At 40.5% G+C, this 25,751-nt stretch overlaps 1 protein-coding gene across 4 annotated transcripts in view; it reads left to right on the plus strand.

Annotated features, from left to right (window-relative positions):
- The window catches only part of PIK3CG (phosphatidylinositol-4,5-bisphosphate 3-kinase catalytic subunit gamma), a 79,915-nt gene that overhangs the window by 9,708 nt on the left and 44,456 nt on the right, over nt 1-25,751 (plus strand). For 2 of the 4 annotated variants that reach the window (XM_026648687.2, XM_026648686.2), the window contains exons 2-5: nt 10,362-12,377; nt 14,721-14,786; nt 14,880-15,105; nt 20,193-20,296. In XM_026648687.2, the coding sequence (XP_026504472.1) occupies nt 10,374-12,377; nt 14,721-14,786; nt 14,880-15,105; nt 20,193-20,296 (2,400 nt within the window). In that variant the 5' untranslated portion in view covers nt 10,362-10,373. Of the gene's footprint in view, nt 1-9,025; nt 9,155-9,189; nt 9,261-10,361; nt 12,378-14,720; nt 14,787-14,879; nt 15,106-20,192; nt 20,297-25,751 lie in introns of those variants that run through there. The other 2 variants (XM_024219868.1, XM_024219869.1) reach the window with 2 other exon arrangements.

Consider the following 25,751-nt stretch of genomic DNA (forward strand, 5'->3'; position numbering starts at 1 on the left):
TTAAACCATGATGGCGATGCTATGAATAAGGTGAATTAGTTACTGTGAAGATTTTTTTCACCTCTGTGAAGTGTTAATTTCAGAGCCTAGGGGTATGTCTACACTTAAACTGCTACAGCGTCACAGCTACAGCAACGCAGCTGCATCACTGTAGTGCTTCAGCGTAGATTCTATCAACACTGCCAGGAGGGTTTCTCCCATCGGCGCTGGTAATCCTCCTCCCCAGGACACGATTCTTCCATCGACCTAGTGCTGTCACATCAGGCGTTTGGTCAGCTTAGCTATGTCTATTAAGGTTGTGGATTTTCATATCCCTGAGAGACACAGCTATGCCAATGTAAGTTTGCAGTGTAGACCAGCCCAAAGACTGTTTCAGTGTTTTGCCTCCTGTGTAGATGGGGCTTGATCTTTCTGGAAACCAGGAAGCTTGTCTAGTGAAGATGGCATCTTAAGTGCTGTTGTGACTAAGGTCTAATCTACATTTAAAACGGAGGCCTAGTCTACACTAGCATTTTACATCGGTATAGCCATGTCTCCCACGGGTGTGAAAAATCCACAACGACGTAGCTATACCAACATAACCCCTGGTGTAGACTGTCCTAGGTCAGTGGAAGAATTCTTCCATCAAACTAGTTATCACCTCCAGGGGAGATGGATTACCTACACCAATGTGAGAATCCCTCATCAGCGTAAGTCAGTGGTGGGCAACCTGCGGCCCACAGGGCACATGCGGCCCGTCAGTAATCCACTGGCAGGCCACGAGAAAGTTTGTTTACATAGACCATCCGCAGGCACGGCCACCCACAGCTCCCAGGGGCTGTGGTTTGCCGTTCCCAGCCAATGGGAGCTGCGGGAAGCAGCAGCCCACACCTCCCTGTGGGCCCGCAGGTTGCCCACCACTGGTGTAGGTAGTGTCCACACTGAAGCATGACAGCACTGCAGCTGTTCTGCTGTAGCAACTTAAGGGTAGACAAGCCCCAGATTGACATAGCTACAGCCCTCAAGGGTGTAAAAAATACACATCCCTGAATGCTGTAGTTATGCTGAACTAACTCCTGGTGTAGACACAACTAGGTCAATGGAAGAATGCTTCTGTTGACGTAGCTACCATCGCTCGGGGAGGTGGTGTTCCTACAGCAACAGAAAAAGCCCTTTCGTTGCTGTAAACTCTGTCGCCTTTACAGGTTATGCCAGCATAGCTATAGCACCCTCCCCATATTATAGTCCTAGCATAGGCATGGATGTCTAAGGGCTGGTCTACACTAGGAACTTACATTGGTATAGCTACATCTCTCAGGATTGTGAAAAATCCACACCTCTGAGAGACATAGCTATACTGACCTAACCCCTGGTGTAGATCGCACTAGGGTGATGGAAGAATTCTTCTGTCATCCTAGCGACAGCTTCTTTGGGAGGTGGATTACTTATGCCAATAGGAGAACCCCTCTTGTCGGCCTAGGTAGTGTCCACACTAAACCGCTACAGCAGTGTCACAGTAGTGTATACATACCCTAAGAAAACACTCTGCTGGAGTCTGATCACCTTTATATTTGTCTGTCGTATACTTTTCTCTCCTCCTCACAGCTACCATTTTTCCAGAATGGGTTCTACTTGCTGTTCTCCAAAATAGCCAGCATGTTACTAATAAAGTCCTATGCTGAAAAAGATTAAAATTTCTCCGGTCCCTTCATTTTGATTTTTTTTTTCTTACATTCCCCTTCCCCTATGGCATTTTCCATTGACTCCAACCTGAAGGATGTGCATATCTCATAGCTCCTTTAACTTGTGGTATAAGTGGCAACACAAATCTAGGGTTGAAAGTGCATCCTTCAAATTCTTCCTGAATCTCAGGCCATCATTCACAGTAGATCTCAGTGTGTGTGGAAGTGTTTGTGTATACATTATATATCATGTGTATATATATATATTAAAAATGGAGCAGTAGCAATACCTACAGTTAAGGTTCCCTAACACTTCCCATTTTGACTCACTTTGTCCAATTATAATTGTGACAAATTTTAACCATTCAAGCTGAAATTCAGAAAAGGAAAAATATATGTAATACAAATAATTGATTTTATATTCTAACCATTCATACATATTATATATAATTAAAAGTGTAGCTGTTAGGTAGCAAACAGTAAATACATTATGAGAAGTTCATGTATTACAACAGTCTCTCAGAAATATTGATATCCCAAAACCATACACTTGGTCATCATTTGTAGCACATACATTAGCAGGAAATAAGATGGATACCTCAATCTAGTCTTCGAGAAAGCCAGCTCCATATGGCATCTGCACTGAGACCACATTCAAAAACTGTAGTCAACAGTGTTTTCCCCAGCAATTGAAATTAGTGGGGGTGTTCAAAAATACAGGGTGTATGTGTGAGGACCGATGAGGGGTGAGACCATTGGGGCAAAGGTGGGCTGTATGGCACCATAGTAAAAACTGAATAGTGTTTCACAACCATTTTATTAGATTTAACTTATGTTTTTAAATCATCACACAAATTAAAGTTGGCCACACAAGCCTACTATGAAGCACTACATCTACATCCATCTTGGTTTCTTGTTGTAATTTTGCACAACTCTGTTAATGAACTTCTTGAATGCAATGCATTCTTTTTTGGTGGCTTCCTGTGTGTCCGGTACTTCCAGTCCTTCATGATATGCTCATGATCCCTCAGAAGGCGACTTCTTTCAGAACACAAAATTCTATTCAATGAGGAAAAAGAGCACTCAGTTTGTGACTGGGAGTAGAAAGAGATGAATTCCTACTTCTTTCATCCCAGGAAACATAGCACAGAGATTGGGTCAAACCACTAGTAATGATGAAGTTGAAGTCATATCTTCATTCATTCATCATATGATATTCCACTCTGTGTTCATATTCTGTATTCTGTCCTGATCAAATAGCAGCCTCATTGCAGGTAGTGCCTCACTCCACTCAACTGTTGGTGTTTTATAGACAGGCATCTGTAAAAACGTAGAGGTTGATAAAATCCAGAAGTTGCTGTTGTAGAGATGTAAGAGAATCAAGTCTGTGTACTTTACTTTTTCAGCTGGCTTAACAAACACTTCTTGTCCTCATTTAAAGAATCAATATAAGTGCCCTAATTAGACAACTTCTGAACTGAAGTCTGTGCTTCTTCCAGTACGTTTTCAATGGATATCTCTCTGATTGATCCTAGTGTAGCTTCCATTGCTGGACAGAGATCTACTACTGTTGTAGCAGATGCCTGGATGGCATTGTTTAATGACCCAAGTGATTTCAACAGTAGACTTACAAGAGAGAATGGCGATTGTCTTCTCTGAACTTAGTAGCAAAAGTAGTCCACCAATCTCACTAAGATCCGTCCCATCTCGGTAGATACTTTCCAAAGCCAATAATAATGGTTGCAGTAATTTTAAGACAACAGCCAAGGGTCGCTCATGAGAAAGCCAGCGGGTTTTCGCAGGTTGGACCAATTTGAACTTCAGTCCCTGTGTATCTTCTATATTTTCCAAGACACTCAGTCCTTTTGGACTCTTGCTGAAATAAAAGTATAATGAAGACATTAAATTTATAGCTTTTTAAATACCTTTTGAAGATTCTGCAGCTCGTATTAGTGCTAGTTGGAGTAGATGGCCTCTGCAGTGTGTATAGGAGAGTTTAGAGTTACACTTTTCTCTGAGCAAAGCTTGTACTCCGCTATGTCTTCCAGAGAAGTTTGCAGCTCCATCAAATGCACAAGCAGCCATCTGTTTGGGGTTCAATTTACAAGCATTTAACTCTCCTAAGACGTGGATTGTTAGAGATGCAGCAGATGTGTATCTTCTATAATCTGAACATCTAGAAATTCATCTATTGGCCTACCACTGACATCAAGATAATGTACGCAGTGACTTAATACTTGACACCCATTTGCATCGGTTCATTCATGAGTCATGTATGCACATTTTCTGAATGCAGTGAGAGAGTTCTTCACTTTTTAAACTGCTGAGTCTTTCACTGTTGCACTGCATGCTTCTAACCTGTCAGTTGAGTTTCTTGCAGAAAGATAGTGAGCATTTGCTGGTCTTGGTCAGAACCAGTGTCCAACTTCAGGATTAACAAATGACAATGCACTTAACATTAGCCTCCAGTTTGTAGTGTGCGGTATCTCTTGCTTAAAGAGAAAGTATGTGTGACAACCATGTTTGTTTGAATAAACTGTGTTGTGTCTCCAAGATTTTTAACAGCCTCATTAAGTACTTCTAAAATTGGCTTTGACAATGACTGGCTTTCTGCATGTCAATGCAGTCCAGAGGATTGGTGTTTTGCAGCCTTTTCACATAGTTTGTCAGCATTGGCTTTGCTGATCGCTCTGGCAAACCACGCTCCTCCATTTTTATTATATAAATCCATTGTATGCCACCTCTTGAATACTGTATGCAGTTCTGGTCACCCAATCTCAAAAAAGATATATTGGAATTGGGACAGGTACAGAGAAGGGCAACTAAAATGATTAGGGGCATGGAACAGCTTCCATATGAGGAGAGATTAAAAAGACTGTGATGTTTCAGCTTGGAAAAAAGAGGACTAAGAGGGGATATGATAGAGGTCTATAAAATCTTGACTGGTGTGGAGAAAGTGAATAAGCTCCTTCACATAACACAAGAACTAGCGGTCACCCAATGAAATTAATAGGCAGCAGGTTTAAAACAAACAAAAGGAAGTACTTCTTCACACAACACACAGTCAATCTGTGGAACTTTTTGCCAGGAGATGTTGTGAAGGCCAAAACTACACCAGGGTTCAAAAAAGAACTAAATAAATTCATGGAGGATATGTCCATCAACGGCTATTAGCCAGGATGGACACGGATGCAACACCATGCTCTGAGAGCCTCTGCTTGCCAGAAATCGGGAGTGGATGACAGGGGATGGATCACTTGATAATTGCCCTGTTCTGTTAATTCCCTTTGAAGCACCTGGCATTGGCCATTATCGGAAGACAGGGTACTGGGCAAGATGGACCATTGGCCTGACCCAAGATGGCTGTTCTTATTAGGGCTGTCGAGCGATTAAAAAAAGTAATTGTGATTAATCCTGTGATTAAAAAAATAAATCTTGATTAATCGTGTGATTAATCACACTGTTAAACAATAATAGAATACCATTTATTTAAATATTTTTGGTTGTTTTCTACATTTTCAAATATATTGATTTTAATTACAACACAGACTACAAAGTGTACCGTGCTCACTTTATATTTATTTTTGATTACAAGTATTTGCACTGTAAAAAAACAAAAGAAATAGTATTTTTCAATTCACTTAATACAAGTACTGTCGTGCAATCTCTTTACCATGGAAGTTGAACTTACAAATTTAGAATTCTGTAGAAAAAACCTGCATTCAAAAATAAAACAATGTAAAATTTTAGAGCCTTCAAGTCCACTGAGTCCTACTTCTTGTTCAGCCAATCGCTCAGACAAACAAGTTTGTTTACATTTGCAGGAGATAATGCTGCCCGCTTCTTGTTTACAATGTCACCTGAAAGTGAGAACAGGTGTTCTCATGGCATTGTTGTAGCCAGTGTCGCAAGATATTTACGTGCCAGAGGCGCTAAAGATTCATATGTCTCTTCATGCTTCAACCACCATTCCAGAGGACATGCGTCCATGCTGAAGACTGGTTCTGCTCGATAACAATCCAAAGCAGTGTGGACTGATGCATGTTCATTTTAATTATCTGAGTCAGATGCCACCAGCAGAAGATTGATTTTCTTTTTTGGTGGTTTGGGTTCTGTAGTTTCCCCATCGGAGTGTTGGTCTTTTAAGACTTCTGAAAGCATGCTTCACACGTTGTCTCTAAGATTTTGGAAGGCACTTCAGATTCTTAAACCTTGGTTGAGTGCTGTAGCTATCTTTAGAAATCTCACATTGGTACCTTCTTTGTGTTTCATGAAATCAGCAGTGAAAGTGTTCTTAAAACGAACAATGTGTGCTGAGTCATCATCCGAGACTGCTATAACATGAAATATATGGCAGAATACGGGTAAAAGATTGCAGGGGACATACAATTCTGCCCCAAGGAGTTCAGTCACAAATGTAATTAACGCATTATTTTTTTAACGAGCGTCATCAGATATGGAAGCATGTCCTCTGGAATGATGGACAAAGCATGAAGGGGCATACAAATGTTTAGCATATCTGGCACATAAATACTTTGCAATGCCGGCTACAAAAGTGCCATGTGAATGCCTGTTCTCACTTTCAGGTGACATTGTAAATAAGAAGAGGGCAGCATTATCTCCTGTAAATGTAAACAAACTTGTTTGTCCTAGCGATTGGCTGAACAAGAAGTAGGACTGAGTGGACTTGTAGCCTCTAAAGTTTTACATTGTTTTGTTTTTGAGTGCAGTTATGTAACAAAAAAAACCATGTGTAAGTTGCACTTTCATGATAAGGAGATTGTACTACAGTACTTATATGAGGTGAATTGAAAAATACTATTTCTTTTGTTTGTCATTTTTACAGTGCAAATATTTGTAATAAAAATAATATACACTCTGATTTAAATTACAACACAAAATACAATATATAAGAAAATGTAGAAAAACATCCAAAATATTTAATAAATTTTAATTGGTATTCTATTATTTAACAGTGCGATTAAAACGGAGATTAATCACGATTAATTTTTTTGAGTTAATCGCATGAGTTAACTGTGATTAATCAACAGCCCTAGTTCTTATGTAAAAATTAATTATAATAAAAATGTTTAGTACAGAAACTCCCCAAGATAATGAGCCCTTGAAATAGCAGGAATATGAGATAATGACCTTGGCAAACAATGAAGAGTCCTGTGGTACCTTATAGACTAACAGACGTATTCACCCACGAAAGCTCATGCTTCAATACATCTGTTAATCTATAAGGTGCCACAGGACTCTTTGCTGCTTTTACAGATCCAGACTAACACAGCTACCCCTCTGATACTTGGCAAACAATGCGTTTTAAAAATCTTGGCCTACTAGGAAATGTATATTTCTATAAATTTCTCAGTCACAAATCTAGCATTTTGGAGCAAAGTCACTAAAACGTAGTCCAACAAACAAATGTTCCTTTAACGTGTCCCTCCCTTCTCTTTCTACCGCACCCCGCTCCTAGTTGTTGTCTTTGGTCAGTGAAGACCAAGAGTTCAGAGGTGCTTTCGCATGAGTTCACCTCCCACCCCGGGGCGGAGGGCGGTTCAGGGGAGAAGGCACCTTGTCCTCCAGCTTCTCGTCACTCACTCTGGCCGCTGTTGTTTGTCGTGCCACCATTCACTCCACCACTCCATCACCGATGGCCCTGTGACATCACCTTCTGCTGCCACCTGCCACTGTGACCTCTGTGAGTTGGTCTCTTGAGGTTCCACCCAGCACTCAGTGATTTCAGCTCTCAGTGGGAGAACCTCACAACGAGTGCAGGCTGGGCTGTCTTTTCCACAGAAATGCAGTCCTGCAGCAGGTCTAAGCACTTAGACCTGATTATTAGTGATTTCAGCTCTAGTGGTCACTTAACAAGACAAAAGACCCTCTATGGCGCCTAATAAGCTCTATCTTTAAATAGGGGAGCGGGGCAGGTCAAATAGTGCCTGCGAGTTTTAGGCACAGCCCACATCACCAAGCAAAACCCCTGTCTCTCCCTCCCCTTCACTCCAGTGGGATCTGTAATGAAAGAGGTGTTTTTGACTTTCATAACCGACGTGGCAAGCCTAGAAGTACCGGGGCCCTGAACTGCCAAGCCTAGAGGTGCTGGGGCTCAGCCCTGGCAAAAATTAAGCACTGTGGGTGACCCCCTCAATCAGGGCAAACTAAGTACTGTTCTGCTGCCCTTTATTCATACAGTAAGGCTAACAACATTTCATGACCCCCACATTCAATACTAAAGTGATTTGTAACTCAACACCAGCCAAAATTGATCACTTGGGCAACACAGGTCTGTGGGCTGGATACCTAGGTAGAGTAGTTGAGTTCATGTAAATACAGCCTGGTCCTGAAGCCTTCCCCCTGCCCTGGCTGTCAGGGGAGAGCTCATTCAGACCTTGCTTACAAATCATAATTTGAAATTATAAGCAGGGCCGGCTCCAGGCATCAGCTTAACAAGCAGGTGCTTGGGGCGGCCAAGGGAGAGGGGCGGCACCTGCGGCAATTCCGGGGTGGCAGGTCCCTCACTCCCTCTAGGAGCGAAGCACCTGCTGCTGAACTGCCGCCGCCGAGCGCGGCATTTTTTTTTTTTTTTCCCAATTGCCGCCGCCGATCGCGATCGCGGCTTTTTTTTGCTTGGGGCGGCAGAAATGCTGGAGCCGGCCCTGATTATAAGGTTGGCCAATATTGCCGAAACAAATGTGCCAACATTGTCAAGAAAACAACAGCTGTGTGAAGAAGCTAGTCTTTGTTCATACTTTTCAAACCTATTACACTTTTTCAGGTACAAGTATTTTATCATATACTGTATATGCTTTTAAAGTGTGTATTAATGTTTCAATTCAAATTTCCAACCAACGACTAAATTGGCAACACTGTGTAACTAGCTGACCACTGTCAGGGTGTTGGGGAAATTCAAGGGGTGGGGGTAGAGAAATCCCTGATAGTCAATCTAGTCAAAGGTCCTAAGGACTACCATATGGGCAGCATTAGAGTCTTAATTGTGTCTTGTTTAATTTGTTCTTTTTTCTTTCTTTTTTGTACTAAGCATCTATAATTTGGCTCTTTCACATATAGTTCATCTGTATACAGAGCATTTCTTCTAGTCAGCTAGTTTTATGCATATGTCATTGTTTTAATTTTTATTAATGTTTTTATCTAAGTGGGTAATTTTTAGCACATCCCTTCCACCCATGAGTTTTAAAATTAAGTTCAGGTTTTTGTGGTTGCTAGTACTGTAAATATATTTGTTCTTTTCTAACAGGAAAAGCATTCTGACTTTTTTAAAATGAGCAATCATATGTATAATCAACTTGGTTAAAACTTCCTTCCTGGTAAGTGCAGCACTTCCTCTGCATCTGGATATGAAGGCGAGCAAGAAAAGCAGAACAACTTAAACAAACAACTTTCTTGTGAATGATCATTTAAAAAAAATACTTTAAAATTAAACAAATGAGTCTTATTCAGCGACTCATCCTGTGCTTTGTTATCAGGTAATGTTTCAATTTGATTTGGTAATTATAAATATGGTGCCCACAGTTATTTGCTTTCTGAAACATTAAGAACGAATTGTAGTCACCGTGTGTTCTGTTGTTTCAGGTTAGTTTTGTTGTATGTTCTTATCTTTTGTTCTAATATTTACAAGGGCACGATGAGATTGCTGGGGCTTTTTGTAAGCAAATAGAGGGAGGCTTTATGTATAAAAGTTTTTTTTCTAAAAAAAATGTTGAAATAATTAAGCAATCTAACATAATTTGTGAAGGAGAGATTGAAAAGGGGAACAAATGTAAGTACGTCCAGTCAACTTTGCTTTCGTCAGCTGAATACTCTGTAAATAACTTCCACTTTGATATGGTAGAACAGAGACTAATTGTGAGCGATAACATTTTTGCTTTCTTAAAATCAGCAAGATTGTCTTAAAATTTCTTTCTAATTTTGTCTGTTTTAGATATTTTCACTTGCTATAAAATGTAGTATAGTGTCATTGGCTTGCAAACATTTTCATCATATTAGGCTAAAATTTAGATGTACGTTATATAAGGGATTTTTAAAATAAAAATATCCTAACGCTTCATCATGGAGGGGGGAAATAATCAACAGTTTCGCTTTCTGTGGGGTCCACATAGAAACAATATTTGTTTCCTCTGCTACTATTAACATATTTTTCTCCGGAGCTTACTATGACATCATTCTGTGATACTGGCTCACTAACAGCAAAATATCTTTTAATTGTTAAAATCCATTTGTGTTAATTTCAGCATCATCCAAAATACAGGAGGGGAAAAAAATCAATGTTTGCCAAATTCAAAAGAGAAAATCAGTCGGAGCGAAAAAACATTGTCAAGCTTCTAGAGATCACAGTTTCTACTGAAGTCTGGGAGTTTAGGCCCCTGACGCCCTCACAGGATCAGGTTCACAATTCATAAAATGTATTTGAGTGAATAGTGTTCTATAAATGCACAATTTTAATTAGTTATTGCTGTACCTAATGTTTGGTTTTAAAATTAATAGATTGATTCAAATAAGCCATCCTGAACAAAAATAGTTTTATATTCAGAAACTTTTGGAATATATATTGTATATGTAAAGGTTATGATTAATGCCTGTAGTTAAACTTAACAAAAAGAGCTAATGTGTCTGTAGAAGTACAAACACAGAAATTAAATGAGAAAGTGATCAAACATTTGTATGTTTTGCTAGATTTCTTCTGGCATGGAGTTGGGGAATTATGAACAGCCTGTTGTAATGAGAGAGGAAACCAAACGAAGGAGAAGAAGAATGAAGCCATATAGTGCAGCAAGTAATTTGTCTTCAATGGAACTGATATCCATTGAGTTCATTCTGCCTACAAGCAATAAACATACTAAAGTGCAGGAAACAATGTTACTTGAAATAGCTGGCAACTGTACTGTTGAGCAAATGAAAGCACAGATTTGGATGCGTGCAATAGAGATGAGCCAAACCACAGACTTTTACCATAAATCCACCCCAGATCAATTTATTCTTCAATATCAAAAGAAAGGGCAGTGGTATGAAATTTATGACAAACATCAAGTAATACAGACGTTGGACTGCATACTGTATTGGAAAGTGTTACAGAAAAAGGTAGGCAAAATCTATGTGGTCCAGAAGCAAAAACCAACAGAGGCGGTTCAGGAATTTCAGACGCAGCTTAATGATTTAATTGGCTATGATGTCACTGATGTCAGTAATGTGCATGATGATGAGCTAGAATTTACTCGTCGCAGGTTAGTCACACCACGAATGATTGAAGTAGCCTGCAGAGATCCAAAATTGTATTCAATGCATCCATGGATTACATCCAAGCCACTCCCAGAATATGTGTTTAAAAAGATTACTCATAACAATATTTTTATAATCATACATAGAGGAACAACTAGCCAGAAAATTAAAGTATCAATTGATGACACGCCAGATATGATCCTTCAGAGCTTTTTCACAAAAATGGCAAAGAAGAAATCTTTGATGGATATTCCTGAGGATCACAGTGAACTGGATTTTGTTCTCAGGGTTTGTGGCAGAGATGAGTATATCACAGGAGAGACGCCAATCAAAGATTTTCACTGGATAAGACAGTGCCTGAAGAATGGGGAAGAGATCCACCTAGTACTAGATGACCCTCCTGACCCCAAGGAGGATGAGGTTCAGAAAGAAGAATGGCCCTTGGTGGATGACTGCACAGGTGTTACAGGATATCATGAACAGCTGACAATAGATGGAAAAGATCATGAGAGGGTGTTCACTATCTCTTTGTGGGACTGTAATAGAAAATTCAGGGTCAAGATAGTTGGCATTGATATCCCAGTGCTACCAAGAAATACTGAACTTACTGTGTTTGTTGAGGCTAATATTCAACATGGGCAACAACTTCTTTCACAGAGAAGGACCATATCTAAGCCTTTTACTGAGGAGGTTCTGTGGAATACTTGGGTTGAATTTGATATTAAAATTAAAGATTTGCCTAAAGGAGCACTACTGAATCTACAGATATATTGTGGCAAAGCACAGGCATTATCCACAAAGGTTAGCCTTCAGTCACATGATTCCCCCAACTCCGATTCTAAATGCAAAACTCAGCTACTCTATTATGTAAATATTTTGTTGATTGATCACCGTTCCCTGCTACGTAGTGGGGAGTACGTGCTTCATATGTGGAAGATTTCAGGTAAGGGGGAAGAGCAGGGAAGCATCAATGCTGACAAACTTACATCAGCAACCAATCCTGATAAAGAAAACTCAATGGCTATCTCTATTGTTTTGGATAAATATTGCCACCCAATAGCTTTGCCCAAACATAGGATAACATCTGACCCCCAAGGGGATAGGACAAGAGCTGAAATGCCCAACCAGCTTCGAAAACAACTTGAAGCGATCGTAGACACTGACCCACTTAATCCACTTACTCCTGAGGACAAAGAATTATTGTGGCATTTTAGATACGAAAGCATAAAGCACCCCAAGGCATATCCTAAGCTGCTTAGCTCAGTGAAGTGGGGACAGCAAGAAATAGTGGCTAAAACATACCAGTTGTTAGCTAAAAGAGAAGCTTGGGATCATAGCACTTTGGATGTTGGACTAACAATGCAACTTTTGGACTGTAACTTTTCGGATGAAAATGTAAGAGCAATGGCGGTTCAAAAGCTGGAGAGCTTAGAAGACGACGATGTTCTGCATTACCTTTTGCAACTAGTGCAGGTAAGGTATATTTGCATTCCTGAACATTAGTTTCCTTGAATATTTGCATGATCATTGAAATGTTCCAGTGTTATGAATGACCTACTGTTTGAAGTCTCCAATGTTAATCAAAACACTGCTAGTAAAAGGAATTAATAATATCCTTAATTCATTTACCTTTGTTATCATTCACATGTTGTGTCTACATTAACAGTCTTCTTCAAATTTCCCACTGTCACCTTACTACCAGTGTAGCTCTAATGATGGAAGCACATCCTAACCACTGGGTTTTCTAGTCCTGCTCAGAGCAGGTCTAGATCACATGATAGTTAAAGCACCAGTTGTATAATGATCAGCGGAACTGCAGTCAGAGAGCCCATGTTTCCCTGAGGTAGGGTGATCAGATGTCCCGATTTTATAGGGACAGTCCAGATATTTGGGGCTTTTTCTTACATAGGTGCCTATTACCCCCCACCCCCTGCCCTGATTTTTCACACTTGCTATCTGGTCACCCTACCCTGAGGGACTTTTATTGACAGGATACCAGGGAATGTGGGAAGTTTGGCTGGAAGCAACACAGCCACGTGGTCAGAGCAATGCACAGGATTTAATAAAGTTACATCTTCAATGTAACCTGTATTCAGCTTCACACTAAGTGATTAAAACATCAGTGGCCAGTCTGTACCAGTGCTCCTGCTATTGCTGCCACTGTTGGTAATGAAACAATGAAAAATTTAAAGAAAATGCTAGTTTAGACAAGGCCTGACCCAAAAGTTTTGGGTTGTGCTTCGGTTCTGCTTGCAGAGTTGTGTGAAGAATTTTTCATGCTGCTGTGCATGCATCTTATCTGGCAATACTATCAATCTTATACTTTCATGTACTTGTACTTCTCCTTAAAATTTAAAAAGTATAAAACAGTAAAATAAAAGGCATGGCAAGGAACCATGGTTCTGAATCCATACATAGGATTTATTCATTCATAGAAAGTTAGAAAGATCAAAATCAGGGTTTTATTGGAAAGTGAGTTACAATCCTATTTGCTTGAAATATCTCATATATGGTCTCTTGCTAGCTGTTGTTGCTGAAAGCTTGAGATCAGTTATACCACAAAGCATTTCAGAGATCTGAGTTTGAAAAGAGAAGTTTCTTTCACTTTCACTATAGTTTGCTTTAGGGTGGGAACACTGCACCATTGCAACTTGCAGAACTGAGGGTATTATTGATTGCAGATTAAATTTGTAATAATGCAATTCTGTAGTGTAAATGCATATCCAGCTACTCTGGTCCTATTCTGCACCTTTCCATACCTGGCAGCTCTTTCTCTGTAAAGGTTATAAACTCCACAGCAGCAGACACAACTAAATATCAAGGAACCTATGAGCAAATTCTGCAGTAACATTGGGCATCTCCGTGGCAAGGGAGCCTGTGGACCTTGTAAGCTGCACAGGTTCAGAGGTAGTTGCTGACTCCTAAGAAAGTGAAGTTGGCGCTTCCAAATTTGCAGGAGCAGTGCTTCTGACAAAGCCTCTATATACTCTCCAGCCTCATCTTCACCCGTCTGGAGGTTGGGCTTCCCAGACAGGACGTATGCAATTCAAGGTTTGTAAATTTTAAGGCCAAAAGTTACCACTAAGATTATCTAGTCTGACCTCCCAGTAACTGCTACTCTGTACACTCTCCTTTAAGACAGCAGAGTTTACGGACAAGTAGTTGTTTGTTTATTTTTAACACATTTTTGCACCCAAATTAGGGGCTCAATTAATATGCAGGCTGACGGTTACACGAGTGCATACAATGCAGGATGCTAAAATTATTCTTTGTGCATTTTCTAAAATAATTTGTTTCAAGACAATAAACATTAAAATGATTTTAAGAAGGAATAAACTACTGAGGTATTTTTAGTTTCTTTTAAAACAAAGGGAAAAATTCTGGGTTAAAACTTTTATTAAATTACAATATACACAATAGTTTAATGTAAAACAATATTAGAATGTTTTGTTTTATTGCCACCCCCTCATCTGAATCTCTGAGTACTGTCACTATAGTGCACCAACATTCATGAGTGTGAAGTTAGACTGGATGGCTTTTGTTTGTTAATCATCTGTCACAATAATAATGTCTTAAAAAAAAAAACCTAGCATAGAATCATAGAATGCTGTGATCAAATCACATGCAAAGAAACATCAGTGCTTTTTCCAACTTTTTTTCTCTCTAAAGACCTATGCTTTTCCATAACATTTTTACTTTGACAGAGCTCTATTCTGTTGATGTCATCTGTAAATTACACATATAAGAAAATGCAACAAGGTATTAAATATTTTAAATAAAATATGTATTTCTTTGATTTTTATATGCATTTTTTAGGCTGTGAAATTTGAACCCTATCATGACAGCGCACTAGCCAGATTTCTACTAAAACGAGGTTTGAGAGTAAGTACTTCAAAATTAAATAACATTGAAGTTACAGGCATTGTTAAAATTGACTGTTATGTATATTAATTTTAGCCTTTTCTCTGCCTTTAGAACAAAAGAATTGGTCACTTTTTGTTTTGGTTTTTAAGAAGTGAGATTGCTCAGTCCATGCACTACCAGCAGAGGTTTGCTGTGATCCTAGAAGCCTATCTTAGGGGCTGTGGAAAAGCCATGCTACATGATTTCATGAAACAGGTTCAGATAATTAAGTTGCTGCATAAAGTCACAATGGATATAAAATCAGTTTCTGCTGAAAAGTACGATGTCACCTCTCAAGGTATTTATTCATAGGTATTGCTTCATTTGTTATGTAATGTGTGTGTCTTTTCGCTCCATGTGTATTAAAACCAAGGCAGCAAACAGTACTGTTTCTCTGTAATGTCCATAAGAGTAAATTACTACCTCTGCCTCTGAGCATTACAATTAATTCTTCTAAATAGCCACATAAGTTGTGGGTGTCAAAGAAGCCAATAATATATTCACTTGTGGAAAACTGCATTAATGCGGAGTTAAAGTTGGAGGCACTCAATGGTGCGCTGTGTTCCTGGGTGCCTTCCAGAACTCAAACGTTGTAAAACCAGGAAATGCAGAATTCAGGTACTCTAATATTCTTCTAATCTAAGGCATATGTAATGTGACAAGAAAAAACAAAAGACACATGCTACCATGAAATGAAGAGGTAGGATGACACCACACTATACAATCTTAACTCCTCTCTCCTTTGTGTATTACTGCAACACAGGTGCAAGTGCAAGTGCAAGTTAATGCACCTCTCCTGGTATAAACGAGAAGCAGTGTGTTCTCAGTGAGGGGTCCTGGGCTCTGAAATTAATTTTCCTTCTTGATTCATCTGAGCCATGGATGTGGTGTGACCTGCAGGTGATGCTGCAAATGTTTATGCAGACTTTTCCTAGAGAAGTGGAAGGTTAATTGTAGGGATTAATTAAGGAGCTGACTGGTAGGCTCTTGGAAGATGTTGCTTGGAGTTGGGAAAATTATTGGAGGTCTCGCTTTCTCTTTTCATGTATTTATTTATTTTTGAGAGAGAGAGAAATGATCAATTGGTATGAGCCTGGTTAGGTGCCCTGTTTTAATTACAATTTGTATTAAAGTTGTGTATGTGTTTTATTACGTGCCTAGCACCTGAGATAGGCACAGTGGACAAATTTGAGTGAAACCATACTTTTTTATCTCAATTAAAAGTGAATGGATTTTTAATTCAGTTCATTGATTTTTATAAAGGATGACACCTTTCTTCAGATTTTATGGTATATTTTGCATATGCTGAAGAAGCACCCATAATAAAACATAATGTGAAGTCATATTTTTCATTAAGCCACTTTCTCAATATATCTCATAAACCAGTTTATGCTCCAAGCTAAAAGTCCTTAAACAGTGTTTTTGATTATAGTAAGTGCGAGGCTTCATTTCAAAAGTCTTGGAGCATTCTTACCCAGAACGAAAGAAATGTTTTTGAATATGCCTCCTGCTTTTTGAACAACTTTCCAGATACTTCATTCCTAGAGGAGAGAATTCCTTTCACTACTATACCTGCACCGTGACATCTTACCAGTTCTTTTTCAACATTTACCGTGCTGAATCAACCACCAATAGGAGCTTGTAACATGACTGGTTCCAACAGTTGGAAAACCCATTGCGAATAGTGCAACTTCATATCAATCCCAGAAAGTGTCCCTTCAGTCCAGAGATCCTGATGTTGTTAATTAAAAAGTAAATTCCAAGTTCCCTTCCATTGTGAATATCAGCTTTGAAATCCCAGTCCAACTCACCATCCTGTAAATTGATGTTTCCAAGATAAGCCATTACCGGGGCAGTCAGTTGTGTGAGTAGTCCTGAAACAATGCAGTGTTCACCCTGAATGACCCAGGTATTTTTTCAGGTCTTGCTATGTTTTCACTTTTATCCTGCATTCCTAAATTCAGGAGGAGTTTTGTCATTTTAAAGACTGTAAAATTGGGGCCATAGTATTTAATAACCTAGACAAACCCTCCTGTGTCATGCCCAGTGTTCAACATGGTGTGTGTTTGGTTGTGATGCTGACAAAGCCCGTTAAAAACTTCTACATTTTAGAAGAAATTTAATTTTAATTATTTTACAAAACACATAGGGAGGCTTCCCCAAACTTCTTTGATCAGAATATCTACTTTTTAGGAGGAAACTTGAAGCTTCTGCAGCTATATATAGAGAGAGAGAGCTTCTGAAATTTCAATCACAGCAATCAGCTTTATGTCCAGCAAGTTGTCTGTCTTATGGGATTTGTTTCTTTCTTTCTTTCTTTCTTTCTTTCTTTCTTCTCTTTCACTCTCTCCAAAAATAGTGTAGTATATAACAGGACCTGAAAAGAGTACTTGGGTGACCAAGTGTGACTGCTCTGCATTTTTCAGGCCTACTCACATGACTGTTCCACTAATGACTTATCTAACTTGTTTTTGAAAATATGGGATATGTTGCCTTAACTACTGCCTTTGGAAATGTGTCACTGCCTAGCTACGCTTACTTGTTAAGAAATGTTTCCTAACGTTGTTCCCAAACTTTTTCTTCCTTTAACTTCAGCCTGTTGCGCCTTTTGCCCACCATCTCCATTGACTTCCTTTATTTATATTGTCAGTCTGAATTTGTTGGATCACGTCTTCTCCCTTTGGTCTTCTCTTTTCTAGTCTTATCAGTCTTTCAATCTTATCCCCTAATTCTTGTATCTCTGTTTTCACCCTTCTCAGTACTTTTGTTTAGTCCTTTTTTTAATCTTCCCTCGGTTTAGGTACACAGTCAGGGCCGGCTCTAGGATTTTTGCCACCCAAAGCAAAAACAATTTTGGCCGCCCCCTTCTCTCCCCCCGTTTTTTAATTACCCCCGCCCCGCCTCAACTCCGCCCCTTCCCCAAATCCCTAGCCCTGCCTCCTCCCCCCAGGCTCTCAAGCCTAGGAGGGAGGGAGGGGGAGAAGCGGCGCCCGCGCCGCGGCCACTCGGAATCTCCCCCTCCCTCCCAGGCTCTCAAACCTGGGAGGGAGGGGGAGATCCCGAGTGGCCGCGGCGCACGAAACAGCCATTTCGCGCGCCGCTGCTCCCCCTCCCTCCCAGGTTTGAGAGCCTGAGAGGGAAGGCGAGTAGTGGCGCGCGAGTGGCAGCAGCAGCGGAGGTGAGCTAGGGCGGCCGGAGCACATTTTTAGGGGTGGCATTCTGGCGCCAGCCATGCCGCCTCAAGCACCAGCTTGTTTTGCTGGTGCCTAGAGCCGGCCCTGTACACAGTATTCCAGGTGCAGTATCACCATGGCTATATCGGGTAATATTTCCCTCATTTTTCATGTCAGAATCCCTGTTTACATCGAAATTTTTTTTTCTACAAGGGCAACACACTTTAATCTTATACTTGTTTTACTATCTGCTTTCATTCCTGGGTCTGCATAACTGCTTCCTAAATATCTTCAAAATAGATATCTGTGCAATTGTTTCCTCTCTCTAGGTTCTAGTTTTGAGTTCTTAAACTAGATCAGCTGGGAAATCTTATTACTTATAGATACTTATGTTCTTCTTTTTTTTTTTTTTTAAATCAACTAGTTCCAAACCTTTACTGTGCTCGCTTTAAGTAATTGGTATTCAGTTTCTTAATTATGTGGTTTTATATCAGATAGCTTATTGAAATTGACATGCTATATCCTGAGCACCTTTGTGTAGTAAATCAATAATTACATTGTAGAAAGCTATTAGATTTGAGAAGGCCTATTTTAATAAACCCTAGTTTGTCTTTAAAGAAAGGTGTCTAATTATAATGTTCACATATTGACTCCTTTATCTTGCACTCAGATATCCCAGAACAGGTATCACACTAGTCATCTGGTATTTTCTAGGCCTTTCTTTCCTAAAAGCCTCAAAGATAGGTGTCATTTGTTTTTGTTTTGTTTTTTTCAATTCCTGGGTGACTCTTAATTCACTGAACTTTATAGCAAAGATTTTGAGATTTTTCTCTGTTAGTATTTTAAAAATTCTAGGTGCAGAAATGCTGAGTCTAGCTTCTTCATTTTCCAGTGGTCCTTTGTTTCCCTTCTAATTTTCCTCTTTTTTTGAGGGTATAATTATTTATATAGTGCCATCAAGCTGGTGGGGCGCTTGAATAGCTAGAACTTGTGCATATAGAAATCCCTGTCTTATTTTGTTTTTCTTTTAAATTGGTGTCTTGTTTGTTTAATATACAAGAAGAGTACTTCCCAGCATATTGCAGAGAGGGATTGTGACTGGCTAGCTAAGATGGAACAATGTGTATTTATTAACCATTCCTGTTTAAACTGAAGGATCAGAAATCTGGAGGGGCTATGAATGGATCTCCTAATTTACATATATGACTATTCAATGCCTTATTTACATAATCAGCAGATGTTCTGTTTGCTACAATTTAAAACTGATAGAGCTGCAGTATGGAACATTCTTTAAGAATATAGTAATTGCTTTGCCCCTGGCTGGCTCCAGGAAACTGGTGGCTCCTTGAGGCTCTGCCCCTGGTTGCTTCTTGCCCTGGATTGGATGGAGGGCTGTGGTCAGTTGCTCACTCCTGGTGCTGGCCGTTGCCCTGGACTGGGTGAGGGATCTGCTGCTGCCTGCCATCAGTTTGGGGGATACTCTGACTGAGCTGCTAGCCCTTAGTTGTAACTATTCCTTGCACCCTGGCTTGTGAGGATTGGAGCTCTAGCTGTAACTGCCTGGCTGCTGCTGGAAAGCCTTGCGGTCACAGAGAGGGAGCTAAAGCACTGCCCAACATCACTATAGCTGTAGGTCCAAATCTGTGGCCAGGTGTGGTTGGGGGAACTATGCTCTAGGGAGGCTATATCTCTGGCTAGAGTCTTCATGGCTTCAGTATTATTCACACTAAGCATCCAAAAATCATGAGATTTGTTTAAAAAGTTGTGTTCTTGTATTTGTCTTCTAGTTTTGAACCTTTAGGGGTCATGTTTTCAGGTTTTTTTGTTAATGATGAGGGCTAGAAACGTTTTTTAAATGAAAGCTGAGATTCTCATATAATCACCTGAGTCCAGGAGTTGGATCTTTAAGAAAAACACCAAATTCTACAAGACTAGTGGTAACATCATGAAAGTTGGTAACACTGTGACTGGCTCTCTATGGTTAGACACCCGAGGACATTTAACCAGATAGAGCATCCCTACCTATAGAATCTCCTTGGATTTCCAAATCAGAAGAAGCTGCTAGAAGGTCTTAGGCAGAAGCAGTTCAAAAAGGTAGCTAAAAATAGGAGCCTTGCATCCAAATTCTGAGACTTAAAAGGTCTAATTAATTGTAACTTTCTGCTTCTAACTTTTGAACCCAATAATGGTGATTTATTTTTTGCGATTACAGTTATCACACAGCTGAAACAAAAGCTTGAAAAACTGCAGAACAGCAAACTTCCGGAAAGCTTTAGAGTTCCATATGACCCTGGGCTGAGAGCAGGAGCACTAGTGGTAAATATATTTTATTATTTATAAATTCTTCATGGTTTGAAAATCTCTTATCTGCAAATATGTGTGATTTACATATCTGCCTCTTCAAATCATGTACCCAAAAGTCTTGACTTCACTTCTGCCATAGATATCCTCATTTATGGTTTTACCTCAGTTCACTTTGACAACCCTATCTTTTCTGCGGTTACTCCCCTTACCTATGACGGATCACAGACCTCAAACCTGGGTCCATGGGTCCCCAGGCAGTACTCAGGCCATGACTGCCACCCAGCAGCTCACCTGAGTAACTAGGGACAGGTTCAAAGAAGGTCTAGCTTGCAGAGGGCCCTGCCCCAAAACACTGGGGGAAACATCCAGACCCCCAACTGGCTAAGGAGCACAACATAAACCAGGAAGTAACAACAGGAAGCTGTGCGAGCAAGTAGCGGAATCCTTGGCTGGCTATGACTACCTCTGGATTACCTGACTCCTGAGCCCTGCATTCCTTCCTGTTCCTGTCCTCCCATCCCAGACCCCTGTCTACTCCCAGTTCCTGTTGTCCTGCTCTACTTTGGCCCCTGCTGCTCTGCCTCATCCCTGACGCTGTCCTCAGCTCTGATCCTTGGCCTAGCACCCGACTTTGTCTCTAGCTCTGACCTTCAGCTTCATACCTAATGTTGTCTTTCGTTTTGACCCTCTGCTCTGACCATTAGGTCTGATTTCTGCTCCAACCACTAGGTATGACTGCCCATGGCGCAGTCATTGCACCACATCGTTGAGCCATTGTTGATACAAAAGTCTTCTCTGCCATTTAGAATAGCCTTTCTGTATCTCTTCAATATACCAAATTGCTGTTTTATTTCAAATCTCAGCTTAAAAGTTCTTTTCATTGCCTTTTCCTTTCTCTCTGCCTTGAGTTATTACCTTATTTTTGTAAGTATCAGTTAATTCTGCAAAGCATTTTAGGATAGAATTTATGTTGTGGTGATACAGAAAATATTCTATTGCACAGTGTAGGAAGAAAGGCACTGATTGGCTTTGTGTACACAGAAGTGTTACATTTATCCAAATGCAATAAAAGCAATCACAGCGTGGACCTTTCATCTAACATAACTAATTCAGTCTCATAATCTATTTTGTGTAAAATGGCCAGTGGTATAAAAGTCTCTTCATTCATACTTCATTAATGAAAATGTTGTATACTGTAAATACCTAGATAGACAGTAAAATGCCGGTCACTGCAACATGATCACAGACACGTGTCTACCAAATTAAGAGGTTGATGTGGTATGACTATAGAATCAATTAAGCGGTTGATGGGCTATTCAGATACTGTAGATAGAAGTCACAATTGGCTTGATGGCAATGTGACTTTTTTTTTAGACACTTTGCTGCCACAACAGCATTTGATACTGTCCGTATAGACTGTGAAGCTCACAACTCTACCAGCACTTCCCTAGATAAGGGAAATAAGTGAGTTATAGGTGCAAATGGTGTGACATCAGAAGGCAGACAGTTATTCACAAGCTATCCCTTCCTTTTATTCCTTGGACACTAAAGTCAAAGTAATCTGTGAACAAAGGAATGTTTATTATAGTGGTTACTTTAGTCCAGTGTGAGTTCCACTTTCCATTCAAACACATTTTTTTCTATTTTCTCATATATTTAAAACCCTTTTGGGCTGAAATTTTCAATATTTAGTCTCAGCCCAAATGTTTGAGGTCAATTGGTTCAGTATTTTTAAAGTAATTAAGATTTAAGGCTGGCAGTTTCACACATAGCTGTAAAGCCCAGTTGATTTTGAATATTTAAGGTGCACTGAATCACATTAGCCCCAGCCTTGCATAAGCATGCTCTGTCCACGTGCTGTTCATATAGAACCTGATCTTTACATTCCAAGTTTATCTTGTCCATTGTCCCTAGCATCAGGGTGTTCCAGCTTATCTTAGCTAGCACAGACAACCTGATTCCAGCATACTGCTTGGTAAGCCCATATTTACAACTTAACCTTCCATTCATCTTCCCAATCATGCCCACTAAGAAATGAGGCAGGTTATGGCAAGCCAGGCCTACGTTTCCACTCCTTTAATTTTCTTGTTTTTAATGTTAGTATTTGTTTCATTTGTGTCCTATTCCACCTTTCTGTGCTCTTTTTTTCAAGTTTACCAAGCAGCAACACATCGTCAAAACCATAGTAGTTATAATAATTTGAACCACCGTTAATATTAGGCTCAAAGTACGAAGCAGGGGATGCAACTTCACCTCCGCAGGTAGAACCCAGAAGGATCTAATCCCACATTATAAGCTTGCTCTGCCTTTAAAGCATCCTTCAGTAATTTTAACTTTGCCTTTATTTTAATGACATTATTAAAAACTGGTACAAAATGTAAAAATCTTTCCATTTATCACCACGAGAAATTTAGGTGTCAAACAGAACATAGGCCAATTAAAATAACATTCCCTGGGTCCGTACCAGAAGTGATCCTGTTAAGCCACCAAACAATACTTGTCATCACCAACATAGGCAGTTTTTACTTTACCAACATCCCAGCGTCTGAACTGTACTGTGCAATTTGAAGACTATTCCCCCAGATTGAACCCACATGCTGGCAACTCTTACTCTGCACATGTAAGTGCCCTCCTGGTGCAAACAGCAGTACAAGTCCGGAGCTTTCCGGACTTTGCATTGTTTTGCAACAGAATTTGAGGAAGGAAAATAAAACTTCTTCCACGCCGGACGAGTTGTAGTGCTTTTCACATTTAACTTCATGTTATTGGACCTTGGTTAAATTTCTTACCCTGTACCAATTAGTATTACATCCCTTGTACCAAATTTTTAACATTTCTGTGGGGATAAAATAGGGCAACCCTCTTTGTTCTGTCACTTAAGGCCTCTTTTACTTTACATAGTATGTCATTGTTTTTGCCTTTTATCTTTCATGTTCGGAAATTAACTTTATCTTGTACATTAAAAAAAAATTACAACATCATACATATAAAATAGTTACAAATTCTTTATCAATAAATTTTTTGCTTTGTTCATTTTCAAAATACAGTACTCTAGATGCTAATTCTGGCTGAAACCCTTGCTCATGTAACGGTTGAAGTACTTCTGCTGCTAGTAACGGTTGAAGTACTTCTGCTGCTAGCTTCTGTTCATATGCTTGTTCATGTTCCCACAGCCTTTCTATGTCAACCATTGGGGATGCTAGCCTCTGGCCCCACCCCTTGTGCCTGAGACCCACCCCTTTCCCACCGGAGCCCCAAGTCCCCCACCGCAGCCACCGCCCCCTAACCTCAGGCCACCCCGCCCCAGCGGCCCCAGCCTCGGCACTGACCCCAGCTGCCTTGAGTCCCAGGCCACAGGCAGGCCCACCCTAGTCCCAGCCCACTTTGGGGAAGAGGAGCAGCCTGCCTGGGCTGGGGCCATGGGGGAAGCGGCAGGAAGCAGGAGACGGCCTCGGGATGGAGGATGGGTGGGGCCAGGCCTGGCTGGGGAGGCTCAGCCTCCCCGGGCCTGCGATACTTGTCGCTGATGATGTCTTCTTGGTTTCAAAGTGATATACCAGTCCCCAAAAGCTCAGCTCCCATGTCAGGCTCCCTCCAGGTTTCATTGCTTCCTGACCGTGGCAGGCTTATGCATTTTAAAAGTTTACTTTTTTGTCCATAAAGTCCTTTCAATAGTTTTAAACCATTTTTGATCAAACCCCTGTGACTGCAGATTGGTGAAATTCAATGACACTTGGCACATAAACTAAAATTTATTAAGCAATAAGACCTTAATTTAACCCTAAGCCATTAGTTGGATTTGTTTCAAATCTAGGCTATTTCAATCTTATATATAATTGCTTAGTTTTCCATTTACAAAACACTTCCATATAGGTTTTTACTTCCCAATGCAATTTATTTTACACTATAATTAAACAAAACTTTTGGATAAAAGCGTTAATGGTTAAGATTAATTTCTTATATTCACTGATCTTTCTTGGTGCTGGGTTGATTTCTGCTTCCAAAGCGCACAGCTGTCTGAAAAAGAAAACACAACTTATTGTGGCTCCTATTTGGAGCCTCTATATGGTTTTAATTAAATAGCATGTCTTTACATTTGTTTTATCTCTCTTACAAAACACACTTCATGTACCATGGGAATCTTCCATAGTACATTTCTCACCCTTTATTTGCCATAAAATCTTGTTAGCCATATTAATTTTCACGTCAAGTGTAACTGTTTGTTTTGTGAATAAAAGTTTCCATGTACCCCTATGAAAGCGATTGTCTGATTACTAGAGCCACCTTAAGGCTCAGTGTTCAAAACATTGCTACTCCTCTAACAATGCCTCCCGCCCTCCCATGCACGCCTTTGCTGTTGCTCCAGAGGTGTACTGTCTCTTTAATTTTTCATTCTCACCCTGCAGCTCTTTCAGCTGCTGATTCATTACAAGAGGGTGCAGAGTCTCTCACTACTTTCTTGGTTCTGGCCATCCCTGCCACAGCCGCAACCATGTCCTCTAGCCCTTATTTAAAAAGATGTTGAACTTCATAAAAACATTGAGGTAACAAAGCCAAATGATACAAGCTACGTGTGTTTGGCTTGAGCGGGCGGGTTGGGGGAGAAGGATTTAGCAAAGACTACCAGCAAACCTTGGCAGCTGCTCAAAAGTGCCTGTCCGCTTTTGCAACTTTGAATGAAAGATTGAAATGGATTTTTAGTGGAATCTTTTAAAAGCCAATTAATTTTTTACGTACAAAGTAGGGTTTTACAAACCAGGAGTGTTTGTTTAGGTCCTTAAAACCTTATGTAATTACACAAATATATTTGCATTTCTTTTAAGTATTTTAATCAACACCACTTGTTTTGCTCTAATTATATTTTACAAACTGTACCCTGACTACATTCCCTACTTGTACATTTGGAGGCAGCTAAGTTCAAATGGAAACCCCTTATTTCTTTTTAGTGATTTTGACTAAATTGTTCATAGTCCAATGACTCAAATCAGAGGCCTTGGCTACACTGGCGCTGTACAGCGCTGCAACTTGCTGTGCTCAGGGCAGGGCCGGCTCTAGGCACCAGCAAAACAAGCTGGTGCTTGTGGCGGCACATTTTTAGGGGCGGTATGGCCGGTGCCAGAATGCCGCCCCTAAAAATGTGCCCCGGCCGCCCTAGCTCACCTCCGCTGCTGCTGCTCGCGCGCCGCTACTCGCCCTCCCTCCCAGGCTCTCAAGCCTGGGAAGGAGGGGGAGCAGTGGCGCGCGAATCAGCTGTTTCGCGCGCCGCAGCCGCTCGGGATCTCCCCCTCCCTCCCAGGTTTGAGAGCCTGGGAGGGAGGGGGAGATTCCGAGTGGCCGCGGTGCGGGCGCCGCTTCTCCCCCTCTCTCCCTCCTAGGCTTGAGAGCCTGGGGGGAGGAGGCAGGGCTGGGGATTTGGGGAAGGGGCGGAGTTGAGGTGGGGCCAGGGGTGGGGTAATTAAAAAACGGG

This window comes from Terrapene carolina, unplaced genomic scaffold (genome assembly GCF_002925995.2).
Source record: "Terrapene carolina triunguis isolate 2854851 unplaced genomic scaffold, T_m_triunguis-2.0 Scaffold68, whole genome shotgun sequence".
Taxonomy (NCBI): domain Eukaryota; kingdom Metazoa; phylum Chordata; order Testudines; family Emydidae; genus Terrapene; species Terrapene triunguis.